General features: G+C 39.1%; 3 protein-coding genes across 3 annotated transcripts in view; 2 read left to right on the top strand and 1 right to left on the bottom strand.

The window, feature by feature from the left end:
• Positions 1-21546, bottom strand: part of LOC141606832 (cryptochrome-1) — a 134570-nt gene that overhangs the window by 18541 nt on the left and 94483 nt on the right. The gene's annotated exons all lie outside the window — the stretch shown is intronic.
• LOC141609511 (transcription factor MYB14-like) lies at positions 4345-5859 on the top strand. The gene is made up of 3 exons (XM_074428550.1): positions 4345-4661; positions 4866-4995; positions 5107-5859. The coding sequence occupies exons 1-3, from the start codon at positions 4529-4531 to the stop codon at positions 5657-5659; spliced, it is 816 nt and encodes a 271-aa protein (XP_074284651.1). The 5' UTR covers positions 4345-4528; the 3' UTR covers positions 5660-5859.
• Positions 18406-20387, top strand: LOC141608853 (uncharacterized). The gene is made up of 2 exons (XM_074428199.1): positions 18406-19306; positions 19870-20387. Exons 1-2 carry the CDS (start codon positions 18406-18408, stop codon positions 20385-20387), a joined length of 1419 nt encoding a protein of 472 aa, XP_074284300.1.

Genomic DNA, 21546 nt, shown 5'->3' with positions numbered 1-21546 from the left:
ATATTTTGTACTCCATATCTCTTATCTATCTAAATTAAAATTAGCAATAGCCGTATCTTTTTAAATTTGAACTAGTTTGATTTCAATCATTTTGGATCGAATGGTTATAAAATAAGTTATTTTTTATGCGATTCTTACAAGTATTTTATAAAACATTGATTGAACATCAATCATTATCTCAACGAAAGACTTGTGTATTTCTTATTGCTACTGATGGACGAAAATAGATGCATAATATATTACGGAGTAATATATAATTGTGACGTCGTATTTGTGTCTTAAACTTATTGTTTATTTGTTTTTCCGAATTCTAACAAATATTCTTGGTTATGAATTTACTTTTTAAATTCTCTTTAAATCAAGCAGCCATGCAAAAACGAGTGTGTATTGCTTACGCCATGAATAATCATGATATAGAATCAAATCAATCAATACTTTATTTGCTTTAACTAATTTAATTATATTTCACATATTTGCTTTTAAAAAAGAGGTTTGTATAATTGCATGTACGCGGTCAAGTTTCTGTGGGTCAATTAAATGGAAAGTATACGAACAAAACATAGTCAATTAATGACTTAATGTGAACAACCGAACACTTCTAATATGGAAGTCCTCCTTAGCTTAATTGTTTTAGTTAGTCGCCCGAGTCCTGTATTCTTATAGTGATATTTAAAAAAAAAAACTTTTCAATTTTGTTAAATCCTAAAAATTGCCGTGTGGTTGATCATTAAAACTTTTTATATATGAGTTTTTCTAACATGTGCTCTAATGTGCCCTTAGGGCACCTGTTAGAAAATCCTTATATATATTACTCATCTACAATAGGTGGGTAGCAATACAACATTACGATATCTGGCTTATATTTCTTAAAACTTCTTATATATTATTATTATGAATTTTAAGAGCCTTTGATTGGAGTCTTCAAAAGAGAGATCTTGTCCGCTTTGGGTCAAGCCCTCACGGATTTACTCTTGGGCTCCTTCGTAAAAGACCTCGTACTATTATATTTTGTAGACACTTATAAATATGATCTTCCATATTTATTCTACCGATGTGGGACAAAGGTTTGCACCCTAACATAAAGTTTGAAAGTTCAATGCAATCATCAATAATAAATGACCGGGACAGAAGGAGTAGAAGTTCTAACGAAGATTCTCTCTACTTACGAATAGTGTTCAAAAAGCAAATATATAGAATTAATTGAAATGAAGAAAGCATTATTTCGTAACTGTTAAAAACACAGCACATACGACTTTCTCATCATAAAAAAGTCAAATTAAACTCGTACAGTATTATTTTTTAAATTCATTAAAATAAAACCTACATAAGTCATAACATAGTACGTAGACATGGATAATTACTCAGAGAAGAGTGTATACGTAAACTATACCAACTTGTACGGCCGAGTACCATTTAATATGCATTGACAATGTAGATTTTATTTACGTGCATAATTGAACGAGAAGTGGTCGATGTAGATTTTGTTTGCACGAGTACGCAACACAAATCTTAACTCGATAATTCTTTTATTTTTTAATAATAATTCTTACTTCAGACGCTTTGAAATAAACGAATTAAATGTTACCATTCTTTTAATAAAATGTAACCGTATAAATGAAACCATCTCATATAATATTTTGCGATAATATCCAGCGGCGGAGTCAGGATTTTAAGTCAGCGGGGCGGAAGTGTAATATTATGAGGGGACTTCGAAAAAATTCGAAAATTTTAACTATAAATTTTCGAAATTTTTAAACGTCAACGGGAGTGTGAGCGCTCCTGCTAACTCCCCACGCTCCACCACTGAATATATCTCATTTGTTTACCATTTTCCTATAACTATATAATGGCCTCCAGACATGCGAGTACTCATATTAGACGTATGCATGCTTTGACCAACTTATACTTTATTTATTTGCTTTCTTTTTCAATGATTTAGTCAATTAAATACAAAAGAATTAGCACACTCAAATAATAAGTGACCAAAATATTAACGATGTCAAGTTGAGGAATTTAGCACCATATAATATTCTAAAGTAGTAAAGTAACAATAATCATCATCACTTGGATTAATTAACTTATAACTAAAGTTGATTTCATTGGACGGAATATGTAAATTATCACAAATTCTTGTTTAATACAGATATATCCGTCTTAAACATGAAATAAGTCAAATAAATAGATAATACACACAAAAAAAAAATGTCATAAGATATTGCAAAAAAACTTGTCTTAATTATCAATACGAGATTCAAGCTTAAGGCAAATATGACCGTCTTAAGGGAGATCATACTAGTAGTAAACTATATATGTTAGGTCGAATAAAATGTGTATAATGTGACCTAAACAATGATGACTTATTCTTTATTTTGTTGCATTTACTAGTATTTAGCTACTATAAAGCTAGGTTACTATTATTACGCATGTCCTCATCTTCGTTGGATCTTCCTTAACTTTGTTGAATTAGTATTTTAATAAGAAAACTTTATAGTAATAAATTTAATCAATAATCTTACGCGACTTTACCCATTCAAATTGAGACATTGTCGGTCTGATGCGCTCACGAATTAATCAGACAAATCGCAAGATAAGGTTAGAAGAATAATCGATCAGTTAATAAATGGGTGACTGACCTGATATACATAATTTGCAGGATAGCCTCGTCATAACCAAAAAAAAAAAAAAAAAAATCGACCATAGCGATATGATCGAATTTTCAAGGACATTTTCCCCATTGGCCCGCTATTTTCATTGTTTTAGTTTGTTTAATTTTTCTCACAATTTGGTCATTACTCATTAAGCTAATACATCATAGGGTTGTTAATATGTACCTTTACCTCTTACTAAAATTTTTAAAGATAAAATAATCCCATGCCATTCTTGCTTCTTTGATCATGGTCTTAAAATTATATTCATGCAACCATGCATAACGTGTTTCTTTTATTTCATTTTTTGTAGGTCAGGCCATACTAATTATACTCGTAAAGTCGTAATATATTCCTAATACTTTCATTCCCATTATTTATTTACTAGACTTTTAATTAAAATACCCCTTATAAAAATTATATATGTAAGTAAATGAATGAGACGGAGAAGTGCAGGTATTGGTCTAGAAAAATAATGATGTAATCACACGTCACTAAAATTTCTACTTTTAGTAAGAACATGGTACAAACAAACAAGTAGGAAACCTTTCAAAGTAGTACAATTAAATTGAGGACTCCATCTTCTTCCTAGACAATCACATGCAAAATACATAGATATAATCAAAAACTCTCTCAATCAAAAGCTTCTTAAACTGATGATTAGAATCTTAAAATCGATTTTATATTTTACGAAGTAGTATTCTACCGTAATTTGCAAAATAAATGGATATAATTTGTCAAAAGCTCTCTCAATCAAAAGCTTCTTAAGCTGATGGTTGCAATCTTAAAATCGATTTTATATTTTACGAAGTAGTATTCTAACATAATTTTACATAAAATAATACGTAATAAAAATTACAGTATTTAATTTGTACTGCCTCTCATCCATCCTTTTTTTCCCATTTGAAGTGGGCACGGAGATTAAGGGTGGGAGTATAATATTGATAAATATATGAGTGGGGTTTGGTAATTGGAGAGAGGTATGATTAAATATTAATAAAGGAGATGGGTGGGGTTTGGTTATTGGAGAGAGGTAGGAATAATTAGAATTAAATATTAATAAAGTATATAGTGGGGTTTGATGGGTGGAAAGAGGTAAGAGTATAATATTAATAAAAACTTTCTCAAAAAGGAAAGGGGAAGAAAACCTGAATAATCCGTTTTAGGAAATAGGGAAGAAAAAAGTGGATAGGAGGGAGTATAATTTACATCAAGCTTTAGAAGGAGATATAAGGTAAACCATGTGTAATGAACAAGTACGTCTCTTGAGAAATCGTTCCACGTTATTGTGAAATTTACATACACTAAAATCTAACAAAAAGAAGAAAAATGGAATAATAAAAAGTAGTAATTACATATATATTTAAAAGTTCGCCTATAAATTTTTCATGAGATCGACCGTGACCGTCTCACACAAAAAGATGGCCTGGCTAAAATTTTTTGTGTGTGCGGAGGACAGCAAATAATGATCAAGATATAGAGTCCTTCCAAGAAGCTACAAAAATCAATTAAAATTCCTACTTGAACAAATGTGACATATTTTTTTCATTATTATATACGACAACTTTACAAAACATCAAAGACTTTGATTATTCAACTCATACACCATTTGTTTTTATTATCTAATAATAGTCTTCCCAATTTCCACTCGTATATATACACACCCAAATCTTGTAAGGTCACCATAAACTTTCTCTAACATTACACACACACACACAAACTTACACACATACAAATAAAAACCGTAAAATCATTTTTGGATTAAGGCTCTGTTACTATAAGCTTTATTTCTTTGACATCAAACACACAAAACTAAGATATATACAAAAACTGTAAAATCATTTTCGGATTAAGGCTCTGTTGCTGTCGAAACTCGCAAGAAGATGGGAAGATCACCATGTTGTGACAAAGTAGGTCTAAAGAGAGGTCCATGGACTCCTCAAGAAGATCAAATCTTGGTTTCTTTTATTCAACAACATGGTCATAGTAATTGGCGTGCCCTCCCTAAAGAAGCTGGTAATTGCTCGATAATTTATTTACCTTTGATTAAAATACCCATTACAGTGAATATACTGGTAAACAACAAATGACTGAGACATATTGAGTACTATGGTCATGCAAATTATGATCATACTACTACTACTAATAATAATAATCCATGATTAAAAATTGATTTTATGTGTATTTTTATTAACTTTAAATTAAATTTTATGTGTATAGGTTTGTTGAGATGTGGGAAGAGTTGTAGATTGCGTTGGATAAATTATTTAAAGCCAGATGTTAAGAGGGGAAACTTTACTAAAGAAGAAGAGGATACTATTATTCAACTTCATGAAATGATGGGAAACAGGTAATTATACGATAAGTTATTGTAAAACCGTTTATAATAGACTCTGATCGATCATTTTAATCAAAATTGGCGAAATAGCTTTCACTAAACATATATATTCTCGTATTTCAGGTGGTCAGCTATAGCAGCAAGACTTCCAGGACGAACAGATAACGAAATAAAAAACGTGTGGCACACCCACTTGAAAAAAAGACTCAACAAGCAAAATACAACAATTAAATCCCAAGCCAAAGTGACAATGCCAAAAAATGTTGCTAATAGTCACACAACTTCTAACTCGAGTGTGACGAGTGAAGAGACGCCAAATTCGTCTCAACAATCGTATTTTAGCGATGATTTTTCGACAATTACGGAGGTATCAAGCGTACAAACAATGCCTAAGAACATTGCAAATGTTACGGACGTACAAGAGTATGAAATGGATGAACTTCCGATTATTGATGAGACATTTTGGTCGCCACAAGAAATTTTATATGACGATATTAGCATGGATTTTGCGTTTCTAAATACGAGTACTATCCAAGACGAGAAGATATTGGGAGAGTTCAATGATTTTTCGTCGATGTATATGGGAAATGGACTAGGTCTTGAAGCGGAGAGTGTCGATTTTTGGTTGGATATTTTTGTTAGAGCTGGTGGTGCTCCGGATTTGCCAGAGTTTTAAGACTTTTCGTCGGATAATTCATTTAAAGTTGATTACGTCGTCTTAGCAAGAAAATTCATTGAATGTAGTTCATAAATACTAATCATCATTAAATTTGATTACCATTCTTTTATAGAGACTTACAAGTTACAAGTTGTAATAAACCACTTTGACAATAACAACTAGAAAAGTCAATATAATATTGTTTAGGTTTTTCTGCATGTGAGCTGGAGCATTTTGTCACTAATCACTTGTAACAAGACTACAACAATCAACTCGAGTATATGTAGACCTAACAAAACCGACCCAGATCGAATGACCTGATCTGACCTGACCCAATCTAAATATTTATTGTTACATAGTCTATTATCCTTAAATAACTTCAAAAATAACTGACTCGAAAATAACTTGAACTTGAAATGACCCGACCGGCTTAACCTGATTACGAGTGTATGTGAACAATGAAAAATGGGGTGATTGTAATTTGTTTGAAGAAGCAAGGGCCACAGTCAAGGATGTAGTGTATTGGTGGTTAAAGTTTACTAATAGTAACACATTTTTGACTTTTATTTACAAGGTGGATATCTGTATGTATCACTATAGGTTAAAAATCACTCTCATATATGTCCAATTAAATAAGTATGATTGATTATGATCGATCATTCACTAGACAAAGCAAGCTAACTTTATGTTGATTATTATGTTTGTATAATTGTATGTTTGATGGAGTGGAGTGAACTGGTAAAGAACATAAGTTCAATAGTTTAGATCATGTGTTTTATTAAGCATATAGTTTTCATTATTATTCCCTCCTGTTCATTTTTGTTTTCAGTATTGATGAACTTGTGTTCTCCATTGTTGTATGTTTAGAGTTAGTTATTTAGTTTGTTATAGAGAGAGAATTTAGTGAGAGAAACAAAAGGTAAATAAATGTAATTTTATATTATTGAAATGATATGCAAGCCTATTTATAGGAGTTGCTTATTGTACAAGAATCAACAATAATAACTTAAGCTCACATCTCCCTTCAAGCTTGACTTCATTTGTAAGAATGAAGTCCATTGCTCGTCAAAAAATAATGTTGTTGTGCTCCTACACCTTTAGTCATGATGTCTGCCAACTGTAGACTTGAGCACACATGTTTAGGAACCAAAAACCCCTCTTGAACTCGATCCCTCACATAGTGGCAACCTATGTTGAGATGCTTTGTTCGTTAATAAAATACCGGGTTCTGTGCAATATGTTCAGAAGATTTGTTGTCACAGAAGAGTGTAATTGGCAATGAAACTTGGACATGTAAATCTTTTAGCAAGGCTTCAAGCCAAACCACTTCACCTAATGTAAGACATGCTGCGATATTCTGCTTCAGCTGAGCTTTTGCTCACTGTTTTCTGCTTCTTGGTTTTCCAAGAAATGAGAGAAGACCCCGGAAAAATGCAATAACCACTCAAGGACCGACAAGTATCTACACACTGTCCCCAATCTGCATCTGTATATATAAGCAGTAAGCTCCATCTCTGTGTGTGCAGGATAATGTACACCTACATTAACAGTACTTTTCAAATACTTCACAATATGCAAGGCTGCATGTAAGTGAGGTAGTCTAGGCTGACTGAGGTATTGACTCAGATGTTGTACAGAATATGAGATGTCTGGCCTGGTGAGGTTCAAGTAAAGCAATCTTCCTATTAATCGTCTATACCGTTTTGGTTCATCCAGTAACTCACCCTGACCAGCAGCTAATTTTAGACCCCTAGGCATGGGAAAGTCTACTTCCGTACAATTCTCCATCTTCAAATCCCTGAGAATATCTAAAATGTACTTTCTTTGATTCAAAAGAATACCAATGTCATTCCTTACCACCTCAAGACTAAGGAAATATCTCATTTGTCCAAGATCCTTGATAGTGAATGCACTGTCTAAACCTGCCTTAACCTCTTGAATTTCTGCTTGATTATTTCCAGTGATGGGGCATATTCTGCACCCGCTGACCGAGTCAACATATTGAGCAAGGTCAAAGCCAAAAGACAGCAAGTCAACGTATTAGACAGCCTAACCGACATATCCTGTCGGCCTGTCACTTGGGTCTCGGTCTCGGCAACTAGCCGGCCGAGAGGCATATCCGCGTAATCACATCCAGTCCCCTCGGCATGGAGTCAACCAGGCCTGCCGGCCCGACATGGGTCCCTCGGCCGAGGGTAAGATAGTCTTTTCACCTGCTAGCCACTTGGCCACTACGTGACAAAAGGTGAAAGTCTATAAATACTCCACTTCTCTCATTGATAAAAGGATCCCAAAACTATCGGAAAAACATCTAATAATCTGGTATAAACTCCCTTATCTATCTACAATATACTTTGTCAAGTTAACACACAACTTATCTCTTTAAGTTTACTGACTTGAGCGTCGGAGTGAGTACGCTCGGTACCAAGCCGAGCCCTCAGTTTGTTCATCTTTACAGGAGAGAGCGAAAGGAAGAGACAATCAACGACGTCATTCTACAAGCTTAAGTGGTCATAATCCTGCTCCGGAATTACACCCGGAACAATTGGAAGCCGAGACGACGTGGATGACTCCGATAATGAAATACAAGCTTACAAAAGAGTTACCGGAGGACCACAGTCTCTCTCAGAAGATAAGAAGGATCGCAGCAAGGTACTTAGTGTTCGAAGGAGAATTGTACAGAAGGTTCGTAATAAGACCACTCCTGAAATGTGTCGGCCCAGCCGACGCGAAGCTTATACTGACAGAAATTCACGAAGGCATCTGCGGACATCACATGGGGGCGAGAACGCTAGCCCACAAAGCTCTCAGAGCCGGCTACTTCTGGCCTACCATGTTGAAAGATTCCAGAGCAAAGACCAAGAAGTGCAAGAATTGTCAGATGCATGCTCCGGTAATACATGCACCTTCCCGAGATCTGCAACCGGTACTCAGTCCCCTACCATTTGCACAATGGGGAATGGATTTACTAGGACCATTTCCGATGGCCTCCGGAGGAAGGAAGTACCTGATCGTCGCCGTTGACTACTTCACCAAATAGGTCGAGGCTGTCGCGGTACCTGCCAAGACCACGACGGCCGTAAGAAAGGTGATTTGGGAGAACATCATAACTCGTTTTGGGTTACCCCAAGTCATGGTATTTGACCACGGCCGAGAGTTTTGGAGTGACATGGTGATGAACTGGCTGGAAGAGCTCGGTATCAAATTCGCATACTCCTCCGTCTGCCACCCTCAGAGCAACGGGCAGGCGGAGGCAGCTAATAAAACAATATTGAACGGGTTGAAAAAGAAGGTTGAAGATCTAAAGGGAACATGGGCTAATGAACTACCCGGCGTCCTGTGGTCACTTCGAACCACGGAAAAAGAAGCAACAGGGTACAGTCCATTCCACCTAGTCTATGGGTCTGAGGCCGTCCTGCCAATTGAAGCAACGGTGCCGACATTTAGAACGCAAACCTTTGACCCAGTCGAAAATGAGGAAGGCCTGAGAGCCTCCCTAGACCTGGTCGAAGAAAGTCGAGATACGGCACGGCTCAACGTGGCAGTATATCAAAACCGAATGAGAAGAGCATACAGCCGTAGGGTCCACAAAAGGGACTTAAGAGTAGGAGATCTAGTTCTAAGAAAGTCGGCCGCAACAAACAAAGGAAACATCCATGGTAAAATGACGGCCAACTGGGAAGGACCCTACAAGGTAGTGGAAGAAATGAGGTCGGGGACATACCGGCTGACAGACATAGAGGGAGTGCCTCTAATGAGCCACTGGAACACAGACAACCTTAGAAAATACTTCATATAGCGGCGGAGGTGTCCGAGACCGTTGTGGGCACCCCCACGCGTGATTATATCTAATGAAGAATGATCCAAGTTTTCCACCAAAATGAAGAGTCCCCTCCGTAGTCGTACCAAGGTAGACGCCACGGCCAAAGCCGGGCAGTCACTAGTAGACGCCACGGTCAAAGCCGGGCAGTCACTACAATGCAGTTGATACTCGCGAAAGCGACCAACATGCTTAAGAACGTATAAGTACAGTTGAGAACGCAAATCTAGTTGCCCCGGCCAATCCGGGAGTGGCAGAGGAAGCGATCAATATGTCTATAGATACGAACGCTGTCGAGCCGTAACCTCGATTGCCTCGGCCAAAGCCGGGAGTAACGGGAAAACGACCGATACGCTAACATGTTCACAACAGCAGTTGGGAAGCGCAAATCTGACCGCCTCGGCTAAGACCGGGAGTGGAGGAGGAAGCGATCCGACCGACATGCCAACATGTTTAAGAACGTATAAGTACAGTTGAGAACGCAAATCTAGTTGCCCCGACCAATCCGGGAGTGGCAGAGGAAGCGATCAATACGTCTATAGATACGAACGCTGTCGAGCCGTAACCTCGATTGCCTCGGCCAAAGCCGGGAGTGACGGGGAAACGACCGATACGCTAACATGTTCACAACAGCAGTTGGGAAGCGCAAATCTGACCGCCTCGGCTAAGACCGGGAGTGGAGGAGGAAGCAACCGACATGCCAACATGTTTAAAAACGTTTTACAGTTGAGATACGCAATCTAACTGCCTCGGCCAAGCCAAAGGTAAAACGAAAAAAGCGCTCAATATGTTAAAAACGTAAGAAGACAACTCAATGGAGAATGAGATCAAAGCCTCGGCCAAGCCGAAGGCAAATAGACAAACATTATTAAAAATGTTTACAGGTGGGGAAAAACAAAGTCGACGGTCGTCCCCATAGGGATAGCCTAAACACAACCTACCAAAGTTTATCAAAAAAGAAGGTACAACAAAAGGTTACAAACATTAAGACTTGAAGCGCCAAAAGGATGACAGGGAGGAAAGGCTCAATAGTTGGCCCCCGAACAGCTGAAGCTGTCAGAAGGGCCGGGTGAATCTGGTGACGATCGCCCGTCTCCCTATGCTTATTCTTTGCTCGCCACCGGCAGCGAGAGCAAGATCATCACCAACGGTGGGCGGCCAAGAGGAAAGCTTGGCAGCTTCACTTGCCTTTGCCCTCTCAGCCTCCTCTCTGGCCTCCTTCACCTTAGCATCCCGGGCCGCCTTCTCCGCAGCCTCCTGAGCGGCCTTCGCCGCCTTCGCCTCATCCGCGGCCTTGGCCTCCGCAGCAGCGGCCTTCTCATCCAGAAGCCGGTCAAAATCTTGCCACGGGAAGGGGCCTTCAGGAAGGAGCTTTTTAATTGCATCCCTGGTAGCATCTTCAGCTTGGTCCCGGTACCGGGCACACATGTCAGAGATGATGACGGTCTTCAGCGTCTCAATATCCTTCTCCCTCTGAGCAAGGATAGCCTTTGTGCCCTTGTGCTCCTTCGCCTCGGCCGAATGCAGGGACTTCCATCTCTCCCTCTGATCAACCATAGCCTGATAGCCGCCCTCAAATTTGGTTTTCTCCTCCCGCAGCTTAGCGGCATCAGCCAATGCAGCCTCAACCTAGGCTCTCTCGGCTAGGACCAGCTTCTCGGCTTCCCCCCTAAGCTTTCGCTCAGCAAGGAAGTCCTTCATGGCGGCCTGGAGGTCTTTCTTCGTCCTCTCGGCCTCCTTCTTAGAAGCAGCAAGCTCGAGCCTAAGCCGTTCAAGCGCAGGGGCAGCTTGAGCCATGACCTTTTCTTGCTCCATAATATGAGCGCCGGCTAGTTCAGTCCACTTCACCAGCCTCTTGGACAACCTTATGCCTTCCGCCCTAAGCTGAGCGGGAGAAACCTTCTGGGATGATGAGTCGACGGTGACATTTTGATCGCCCGTCTGCACAGGCTGCTTCTCCAATTGCCGTTCAGTGAGAGCGACAGCCGGCGGCGGCTGATCTACAAAAAACCCAGACAAAGCATCCATGTCAACATTCATTGACATGTCAGAGAGCCTGTCATCAGGGACGCCTAAAGAACCTGCTAAATCCGAGCCATGGGTTAGATCCGTACCAGTTCTGGCCTTCTTGGACAGAGGGCCGGCTGACCCCTTTTCTTTCCCTGCCTCGGTAACAGCAGCAGTAGGCGTTGCCTCTTTTCTCTTATTTGAAGGAGGAGGACCCTCTACAACGGTGACCTCCTCTTCAACATCGACGACCACCTGCTCCTTTTGGACTACGGGGATTGAAGATTGAGCTGGAGTTGACGCCGTTGCCGCCGTAAACGTTGTTTTTGGTCTCCGGCGCGGCACGTTACCACCAATCTCCGATTGAGTCACCGCCACATCCATTGCCTTCATCGCCTGCTCCATAAGCTCGTGCGGGGCCGGTCTGCGATCACGTGGCGCGGCCTTAGGATGCAGCTCAACAACTCTCCCGTCCTGGTCGAGTCCCAACTTCTTTAGAATAGAGACGGGGAGATCACGGCCAAATCGATCTGCAAGAAACAAAGCAAGAGTTAAGTAAAAGAAGTAAACCAAGGCTCAAAAACGGAAGCATAAAAAGCAAGGGTGGGTCTCACACCGACCCCACTCACCCTGGTCGAGGGCCGGTATGAGGCCGTCGTGGCAAAGCGGCTCGTCTTGAAGGACGATCTGCGTCGGGGGCATCCATCCCTTCGGAGTGCCATCCTTCTCAGCCTCGAACAGGCTCATTGCCCGCTCTTCGTCCTCCTTAAGATAGACCTTCTTGGCGTCCATCTTAAGCTTATTCCGGGAGACATATCTATCATGCTCCCCCTGACTCTCACACCGCAAATTGACGCGGCGCTGGAAGGACCGGGGCAGTGGATAGTCCTCCGGAACCTCAACATATACCCACCGCCCCTTCCAGTCCTTGTAAGATGTCAGCTTGGAAACGGTAACATAACCCGCCTCGGTCTGTATGCTGTACCACCCCGTGCCACCTAGGGTAGTCTGCCGAAGATGGTGAATGCACTGTCTAAACCTGCCTTAACCTCTTGAATTTCTGCTTGATTATTTTCAGTGATGGGGCATATTCTGCACCCGCTGACCGAGTCAACATATTGAGCAAGGTCAAAGCCAAAAGACAGCAAGTCAACGTATTAGACAGCCTAACCGACATATCATGTCGGCCTGTCACTTGGGTCTCGGTCTCGGCAACTAGTCGGTCGAGAGGCATATCCGCGTACTCACATCCAGTCCCCTCGGCATGGAGTCAACCAGGCCTGCCGGCCCGACATGGGTCCCTCGGCCGAGGGTAAGATAGTCTTTCCACCTGCTAGCCACTTGGCCACTTGGCCACTACGTGACAAAAGGTGAAAGTCTATAAATACTCCACTTCTCTCATTGAGAAAAGGATCCCAAAACTATCGGAAAAACATCTAATAATCTGGTATAAACTCCCTTATCTCTCTACAATATACTTTGCCAAGTTAACACACAACTTATCTCTTTAAGTTTACTGACTTGAGCGTCGGAGTGAGTACGCTCGGTACCAAGCCGAGCCCTCAGTTTGTTCATCTTTACAGGAGAGAGCGAAAGGAAGAGACAAGCAACGACGTCATTCTACAAGCTTAAGTGGTCATAATCCTGCTCCGGAATTACACCCGGAACATCCAGTAAGCAAGACATCATCCACATACACTAGTGCCACAATGAGAGAATCAGAAGAAGAAGATTTTATAAACAAAGAATAATCTTACTTGGACTGTGCAAAACCTAGGCTTTGGAGATACTTTGTCAATTCTTTATTCCATTACCTAGATGCCTGTTTTAAGCCATATAAAGATCTCTTCAACTTGCAAACTTCATTCTTCTTTGGTTTATTATAACCTAAGGGGGTGTCATGTATACTTCTTCTTCAAGGAAACCATGCAAAGACGCATTATTGATGTCAAGTTGGTTCAAGATCTAACCTTTTGATGCAGCTAGAGCTATAAGTATCCTAACAATAGCAAACTTTGCTACTGGACTGAAGGTATGTTTGTATTCCTTATCTTTGACTTAATTGTACCCTTTGGCTACAAGTATAGCCTTGAATCTCTCTACACTACCATCAGGATTATGCTTGATCTTATATACCCATTTAGAGCCTATAACTTTTTTTCTTTGAGGCAACAACATCAAATCCCAAGTATCATTTTTCTCCAATGCCTCCAACTCTTTATTCATGGCCAAGACCCATCTGTCATCTTGTATGGCTTAATTGAAGGTCATAGGTTCAAATTCAGTGAGAACATTGGATAAATTAGCCAGGTAATTAAGTGGAATCAAATTCTTGTAATTCATTGAGAACAGTAGCATGGAATGAAGCAGAATCTGCTACAACATGACCATTATCAGAAGAGGAAGCCTGAAATGGTAGTTTTATGGAACAATGATAACCTGATAAAGAAGATGAGACTTGCTTTGGTCTGGATGATCTCCTGGGAGCTACCTCAGGCATCCTGGTATTATTTGGTGGAATAAAAGTGGCTATGGAATTGATATTATCATTTGGAGTAGAAATATTATTTGTATTATGATTACTTGTGTGAGTATTTGTATTATAAGTGTTTGTGTGAGTAGTTGTATTATGGGAATAAGGTTATATGTGATCACATGGTATGTTGAATATCCCTGGCTGATCTATCACATCAATTTCCTGAAAATCAGGAATAGCATCCTGGTGATGTGCAGATAAAGCTTTGTAAGGAAACTCTGTTTCCCTGAAAATAACATATCTGCCAACAAACATTGTATGAGTAGTAAGATCATACATTTTGTATCCTTTTTGATCAAAAGGATATCCCAGGAATACACACTTTCTATCCCTTTCTCTGAAATTATCTTTCTGAGTATTTGAAGTGGTAGCATAGCAAAGGCAACCTATTGTTCTAAGAGCCTCATAATCTGGTTTTTGTTGAAACAGAATCTCATATGGAGTTTTCCATGCCAAAAGTTTGACAGGCATTGTGTTAATAAGATGTGTGGCTGCTATAATACATTCTCCCCAGAATTTCAGAGGCAAATTAGCATGGAGTCTTAAAGCTCTAGTTGTCTCAAGTAAGTTTCTATGCTTTCTTCTACCCTTCCATTTTGTTGTGATCGACCCACAACACTTTTCTGATGGACTATGCCTTTATTTTTGAACAAACTATGACATTCTCTTTTAATAAACTCAGAGACATGGTCTGATCTAATCAGTTTGACAGTCCTTCCAAACTGATTAGTGACATAAACTAAAAAATATTGTATAAGACAAAGTACTTGAGTCTTAGAGTGAAAAAGAAAAGTCCATGTACTTCTACTATGATCATCCACTATAATAAGAAAGTACTTTGCCCCATTGAGGGCCTGAATCCAGTAAGGACCCCAGATGTCCATGTGTAAAAGCTCAAAACAAGTAGGAGCATGGGAAAGACTTCTAATAAATGGAAGTAAATGATACTTAAGACATAATGCAGGCAATGTTGTCAGGATCGGGATTCTACTTTGGATCGATGGGGAGGGTAGGATCGAATCTGTAGAATCGGATCGTAGAATCGCAAGATTCTACAAACTCACTAAATATAATTTTTTATTTGGTAAAAACATATAATTGAAAATCAAAACACTTATTTAGTAATATTTATTCATAAAATATTGGTAATTAATGATTTTAGTATCATTGTATGAACAACTTACACGAAATTTGGGTTTTACGGTGTCATTATATAAAAATATATATTAATTTTTTTCTTATGGAATCGGATCGTCGGATCGTAAAATCGTAGGATCGTATTATGATCCCATCTCTAGAAATTTTCAAATTAATAGGATCGTAAGATTCTACAACTATGATAGAATCGTAGGATCCAGGATCGGTCAAGCAGTTTTGGATCGTAAAATCGTAGAATCGTTGGATCGAATCGCGATTCTGACAACAATGAATGCAGGTTTCACAAAAGAAATCTTTCAATTCTGAAATAGTAGCAGGCAACATGTGTTTCATTTTGTCAATTGAGCAATGCCCTAATCTTGCATGCAAAATAGCTAAATCAGATCTATTTAGTTTGGCTCTACTACTACAACTTGCCATATTGCTAGTCTTATTTGCAGTAGAAGAAAAAGAAGAAACCTTGTAAGGGCTGAACCAGTAGAGACCTCCATGTTTCGTAGCAATTCCTTACTTGTAAGGTCCTGGAGAAGACACTCATGAGTGTTAAAACTAACAGCCATATTGGATGCACCAATCAACTTGCTAACAGAGAGCAAGTTCTGTTTAAAGTCAGGCACAAGAAGGACACTCTCTAGAATAATTTGTGGTGTTAAACGAACTTTTCCAGTTTTGTGAACAATCTTAATTGTACCATCAGGCAATCCAATTAAAATTGGTTTGAGTAAATCTTTAGTATCATGTAACAGATTGAAATTAGAAGTCATGTGGTCAGAGGCTCCAGTGTCAACAATCCAATGAGATGAATAGAAAGAATTTGATACTGAATATGCTTGGGAGTAAGACAAGGTACCTGCAAAGCTAGTTGAAGCAAAGGCAGCAGGTGACTTGTAAGAGAAAACTTTAACCACTTGTTGAACCACATACTGTATTATCCCATCCATCAGATGAGAATCCAATGCCACGGAAGAAGACTGGTGTGATTGTGTATGAGAGGAGGAAGCAGATTGGCGTGACTGTGCACGAGATGAGGAAGCAGGGCCCGATATAGGTGCTGGTTCATCAAAGGGAGTATATTCTTCATCAACTTCATCATCATACTCAACCAGTTGTGCATTATTGGCCCCCCTCTTGCAAACATTCTGGCCATTCTGAAATGCAGGACGACCTCTCCCTCTTCCTGCACCTTTAAACTTAGCAGCAGTCCTGAGATAAAAATGCTCAGATTTATGTCCCTTTTTACCACAGTGTGAACAGGCTGTGAGTTTAGGGCAAACTCCAATGACATGCCCTGCACTCTTACAGTAAGTGCAAGACTTCCCAACAGAATCATCCTCAGAAGGGTTCAATTTGGCTTCCTTCCAATCAGGCTGACCTGATGCATTATGCTGAGATGTAGCATAAGCAGTAGCCTCAGGAAGCACCTCAAGAGCATTATTGATTTATTTATGACGTTCAATTTGTTGCAAGAAAGATAAGGCCTTATTAATAGAGGGGAGATGATCCATGGAGAGAAGATTGGTTTGAATGGTCTCATAAGAAGAATTGAGACCCATTAAGAACTGGATTAACTTGGACTTAGCCTCTCTGTCAAGCATTCTCTTCAGCAGAAGGCAGGAGCATTGATCAATAGCACCACAAGTGCAAACACGGATAGGATCTAGAGCATCTAAGCTTTCCCAAGACGTCTTGAACTTACTGTAATATTCAATTAAAGAGGAAGTGTCCTGAGATATGAAACCTATGTCTTTCTTCAACTGATAATTGCAGCTCCGCGTTGTTGCACAGTACTAATGAACTCTCCGTTCAACCTGTCAAAATAGACGTGGCCACCAAATTAAGTTATTCCCTCTGTCCATATATGCGCTTTATTATTTTCATGTCGGGATGTCCATGAACAGACCACTGCATTGAATATTTCACTTCTTTTATGTTCACGGCAATGATGTTAAATAGGAAAAATGAGATATGTACCCCAACCAAAATTACTTCTATATAATTTATACTCCCTCCATACCACACCAATGGTAACATTGACTTTTTCACACTTGTCGAGACACGTTTTGCAACGTGAATATCTTTCGTTACACATTATTAAAAATTATAAAAATTTGATATTTTTATAGCACTCATGACGATAAATCAAACAAGATCACACATGACTAGATTTTGTCTTATAGATTAAGAATAATATCGAAGATTCTTTACGACCATGAATAGTGCCAAGATTCTCAATGTTACCATTGGTGTGGTATGGAGGGAGTAGAATGTAATGTTGCTGTTTGAGTAATGGGATTTGGTACCTAGGTCTGTAGACTGTAGGTATTAGTGGCCAAAACGCAGGAGTATATTGAAGAAAAGAGCGGTGACATGAAAATTTTAGCTTTTGTAGAAGGACTTTATCGGTCTAAAATTAAACCGGACTGTAAACCAAAAAAATTAATTTAGTGGACCGAAAATTGGATATCAAAGTTGAAGATTATACCAAAAAAATACTCCCTCCCAGTCGTCATAATGTTCCCCTTTGGGAATGGCACGATACTTAAGAAAAGTGAATATAAAATAATAAAGGACAAAGGTGGGGTTTGTTGGTAGGAGAGAGAGAAGAATAGTTAGTTGTTAAATAAAGTAATGATCTTTGGTAATTGTTCCCTCCAAAAGGTTAACACAAAACTGCACATGCTTAATTAAATTGCTAAACCGTCTTATCTATATTAAGACTAACAACTGATTATAGCTAATTATTGTACAAAACTTGGTTGTTTAACAACCATTACATACGGAGACATGCCTCCGTTTACCAATAATACTACGTACAATATTAATAAAATCAAATTACACATGATTAGTACCTGATTACTAAACAAAATACAGAAATTTTTTTAAAAAAAAAAAAAAAAAAAAACGAGAAGTAGGTGATCAGAGGACTTCAGTAATCAGTATGGATTTCTCCTATCTTGGCAGGCAATTAGGTTGTCCTTGAACCAAAAACCAAAGTGTCAAAGTCTTAATCCATCAAAGCAAGTTGCCTCACATATGAAAATTTGGCACCAAATTCAAATTAGGAGCCAAATATCACAAACATTTCAGTTTTGCGCCCAAATTTACTCTAAAACAGTGTGCAAAGTTCATGGGTATATAATTGGAGATGCTGAGATCATTTAGCCTCATTTATTTGTGTAGAGCCAAAACAATCCTTTCTAACAAAAAACATTCTCACTAAATGCTCAATAAAGACTGCCAAAAATGAAAAAACCAAATCTAGATAACTTGGAAAGAGAAAGAATCTGTCATCTTTTACTAGAAAAAACCAATGATGGAAAACTAAAACATGGGGCAATGAATGAAGTTGCAGCACAGTTTGGCGTATGCAGAAAAACAGTTACCAAACTTTGGAAACAGGCTAAGATGCAACATGCAGCAGGTCATGGGATCAGTGTAAATAGCAAGCTCAAAGGAAGACAAATGCCAAAAAGAAAGGTGTTTGACACGAATAAACTAGAGAGCATTGAGTTACTAGAGAGGACAACTCAGGAAGGAGTAAGCAAAGGGATGGGTGTTAGTCAATCAACACTGAGCAGATGGGTCAAGGCTGATCTCATAGATTCACATACAAATGCAATCAAACCTCTTTTATCAGATAAGAACAAACTTGAACGATTAATTTATTGTCTTTCACACCTTCATTATGATAAACACACAAAACAATTTATTTTCAAGGATCAAAGTAATGTGATTCACATAGATGAAAAATGGTTTTTTATTACAAAACCAAGTCAAAGGTTTTATGTAGGAAAAAAAGAAAGGAGACCTTTTAGATGTACCCAATCAAAAAGATTCATAACTAATGTTATGTTTATGTGTGCGGTATCAAGACCTAAATATGCTGAAAATAAAGAAGTAATTTGTGATGGCAAAATTGGTATATGGCCATTTGTAATGGAGGTACCAGCTAAGAGGAAATCAAAAAACAGAACTGCAGGCACATTAGAAACAAAGAATATAGAGTCAATAACTAAGAAAGTAACAAAAGAAATGTTGATTTCTAATGTGCTGCCTGCTATTAAGGCTAAATGGCAGGATAATACTAGTAAGAATGTTCTGATACAGCAAGATAATGCAAGACCCCATATAACTAATGTTCCGGGTGTAATTCCAGAGCAAGTATCGTTACCACCCGTGGCTTGTAGAATAATGTCTTGAGTTGAACCCTTCTTGCTTCTATCGTCCCTCTCGGCCTCTCCTGCAACAATGAACGAACTGAGGGCTTGGCTTTGTGCCAAGCGTACTCACTCCGACGCTCAAGTCAGTAAACTTAAAGGATTAAGCTGCGTTACTTGGCTAGATATGTATTGTAGAGAGATAAGGGAGATATTACCAGATGAATAGTGTATTTAGATTAAGTTGTGGGATCCTTACCTCAAAGAAGGTTGAGGAGTATTTATAGGCTTTCACCTTTTGTCACGTAGTGGCCAAGTGGCCAAGTGGCTATCAGGTGGAAAGACTGTTCTACCCTCGGCCGATGGACCTATGGCAGGCCGGCCGAGGGTCTTGGATGTGAGTACGCGGATATGTGTCCCGGCTGGCTGGTTGCCATGCCGCGACCCCGGTGACAGGCCGATAGGCTGCATCGGCTAGGCCGTCTAAGTCGTTGACTTGCTGTGGATATCTTTGACCTTGCTCAGTGTGTTGACTTGGTCAGCGGTGCAGAATATGCCCCATCAACTAACATGGATGAAGATTTTACAAGGCATGCTAATGAAGATGGGTGGAACATTCAACTAACTTGTCAGCCTCCAAATTCTCCAGACTTAAATGTTCTTGATTTGGGGTTTTTCAGAGCCATTCAGGCACTTCAGCAAAAGGAAAAAGCAAACACACTACAGCAACTTGTTGACAATGTTATGCAAGCTTATGAACAGTTAGAAGCAATTAAACTTAACTATGTGTTCATTACTTTGCAGGCATGTATGATGGAGATAATGCAACTCAAAGGTGGGATTGACTATCCTATACCTCATATGCACAAATCAAAACTAGCAGCACAAGGTTTATTACCTGAATATCTAACTGCTAACACAGAACTGGTGAAAAATTGCATACAATATGTAACAAATCTTGGTTATGCAAGTAGTATAAGTGAACTCGTAGATGAAATTAATAGTGCAGAAAATGAATTGGAACTAACAGAGCATGCGGGTTGCGTAATGACCCAACAGGCCAAATGAAGTTGTTGGTAACATTCATTTGTAAATGAAGGGAACATTAGTGCGAGAACCAAGAATGATAGATCAAGGACAAAATACTCAACTTTTTGAAGATAGGCAGATGAATGCATTCTGAGTAAACAACAACGAATGATAAATTAGAATCGGGCAAGTCAACTTTTTGAAGACAACAAACTGAATGCAATCAGAGTACAAGCATGTAGAGCAGAAAAGCAGATGTATGCAGACATGCAATTTATGTACCCTTTTGAACTTTGCACAAGTTTTTAATTTTTTTTGGGCAGTTGATGTAAACTGAAGTAGTTAAATGGCAAATGTGCTATGGCAGTAAAACTTCAACATCATTCAGTTTCAAGTTAAGATAACCACAGATCACAATCCATGCATAGCCTGCATCACAATTTCTTATGGTGGCGTAATGCATGGATTGTCATCATTTTGCTCTCAAATTATCATTGAGCATCGAAAAAAAGGAGTTCTTCTAATCCATAACAGTTTATTAACATCATTAGTCCATTAAACCTAATTTAAAAGATAAAAACAATAAATCAGGAGAAGAATGAGTGATAAAATTAAACCTCCCATCGTATTCGCCTTCCGGATCGGCGAAACATACTCTCGGCGAGAATCAGGGACAAACGAATCAAGTTCCCCATAGGTGTCAGGAACAACATCACAAGAGTCGAAAATGGGTTGACTGTAACCACCAACATCAACAAAATCCTTATGCATGACTTCATCTCCCTTCACACCCTCGTCATCTTCACTTTCAATGGCAAACATAGGATCAATTTTCGCCATCTGAGTCAAAACCAAACGACGGTACTCCGGGCTTTCACGCCTTTCCCTCAAAATCTTCATCCTTCTCTCAACATCAACACTCATAAAGGATGCCATCACTTCCCTCCCTTTCTCAAACTCGGTCTTCCTCTTCTGACCCCCACAATCATCATCAATCTCAACAACATCAACGGAGTTGTTGAACAAACAAGGACCGTCATCAAAATCATCATCAACATACCTCAGATCTGGAGCACAGTTGAAAAAAAATTCAAATTTATGGCGATTTAGAAAAAAATCCATTGACATATTGAATTATTGAGAGACGATTTTAATTGTAGATTGACAGAGAATTAGATAGAGAAGATTTTAGTGAAGA

The sequence above is a fragment of the Silene latifolia genome, chromosome 10, assembly GCF_048544455.1.
Source record: "Silene latifolia isolate original U9 population chromosome 10, ASM4854445v1, whole genome shotgun sequence".
Lineage (NCBI taxonomy): Eukaryota > Viridiplantae > Streptophyta > Magnoliopsida > Caryophyllales > Caryophyllaceae > Silene > Silene latifolia.
This window is presented reverse-complemented; position numbering and strand designations above follow the sequence as displayed.

Bases quoted from the DNA above. Each gene is read 5' to 3' on its own strand.
- LOC141609511 (XM_074428550.1), top strand. From the start codon at position 4,529: ATGGGAAGATCACCATGTTGTGACAAAGTAGGTCTAAAGAGAGGTCCA. The intron at 4,662-4,865 runs GTAATTGCTCGA...TTATGTGTATAG, and splicing joins TGCCCTCCCTAAAGAAGCTG to GTTTGTTGAGATGTGGGAAG. The intron at 4,996-5,106 runs GTAATTATACGA...CTCGTATTTCAG, and splicing joins CATGAAATGATGGGAAACAG to GTGGTCAGCTATAGCAGCAA.
- LOC141608853 (XM_074428199.1), top strand. From the start codon at position 18,406: ATGAAAAAACCAAATCTAGATAACTTGGAAAGAGAAAGAATCTGTCAT. The intron at 19,307-19,869 runs GTGTAATTCCAG...TCAGCGGTGCAG, and splicing joins CCATATAACTAATGTTCCGG to AATATGCCCCATCAACTAAC.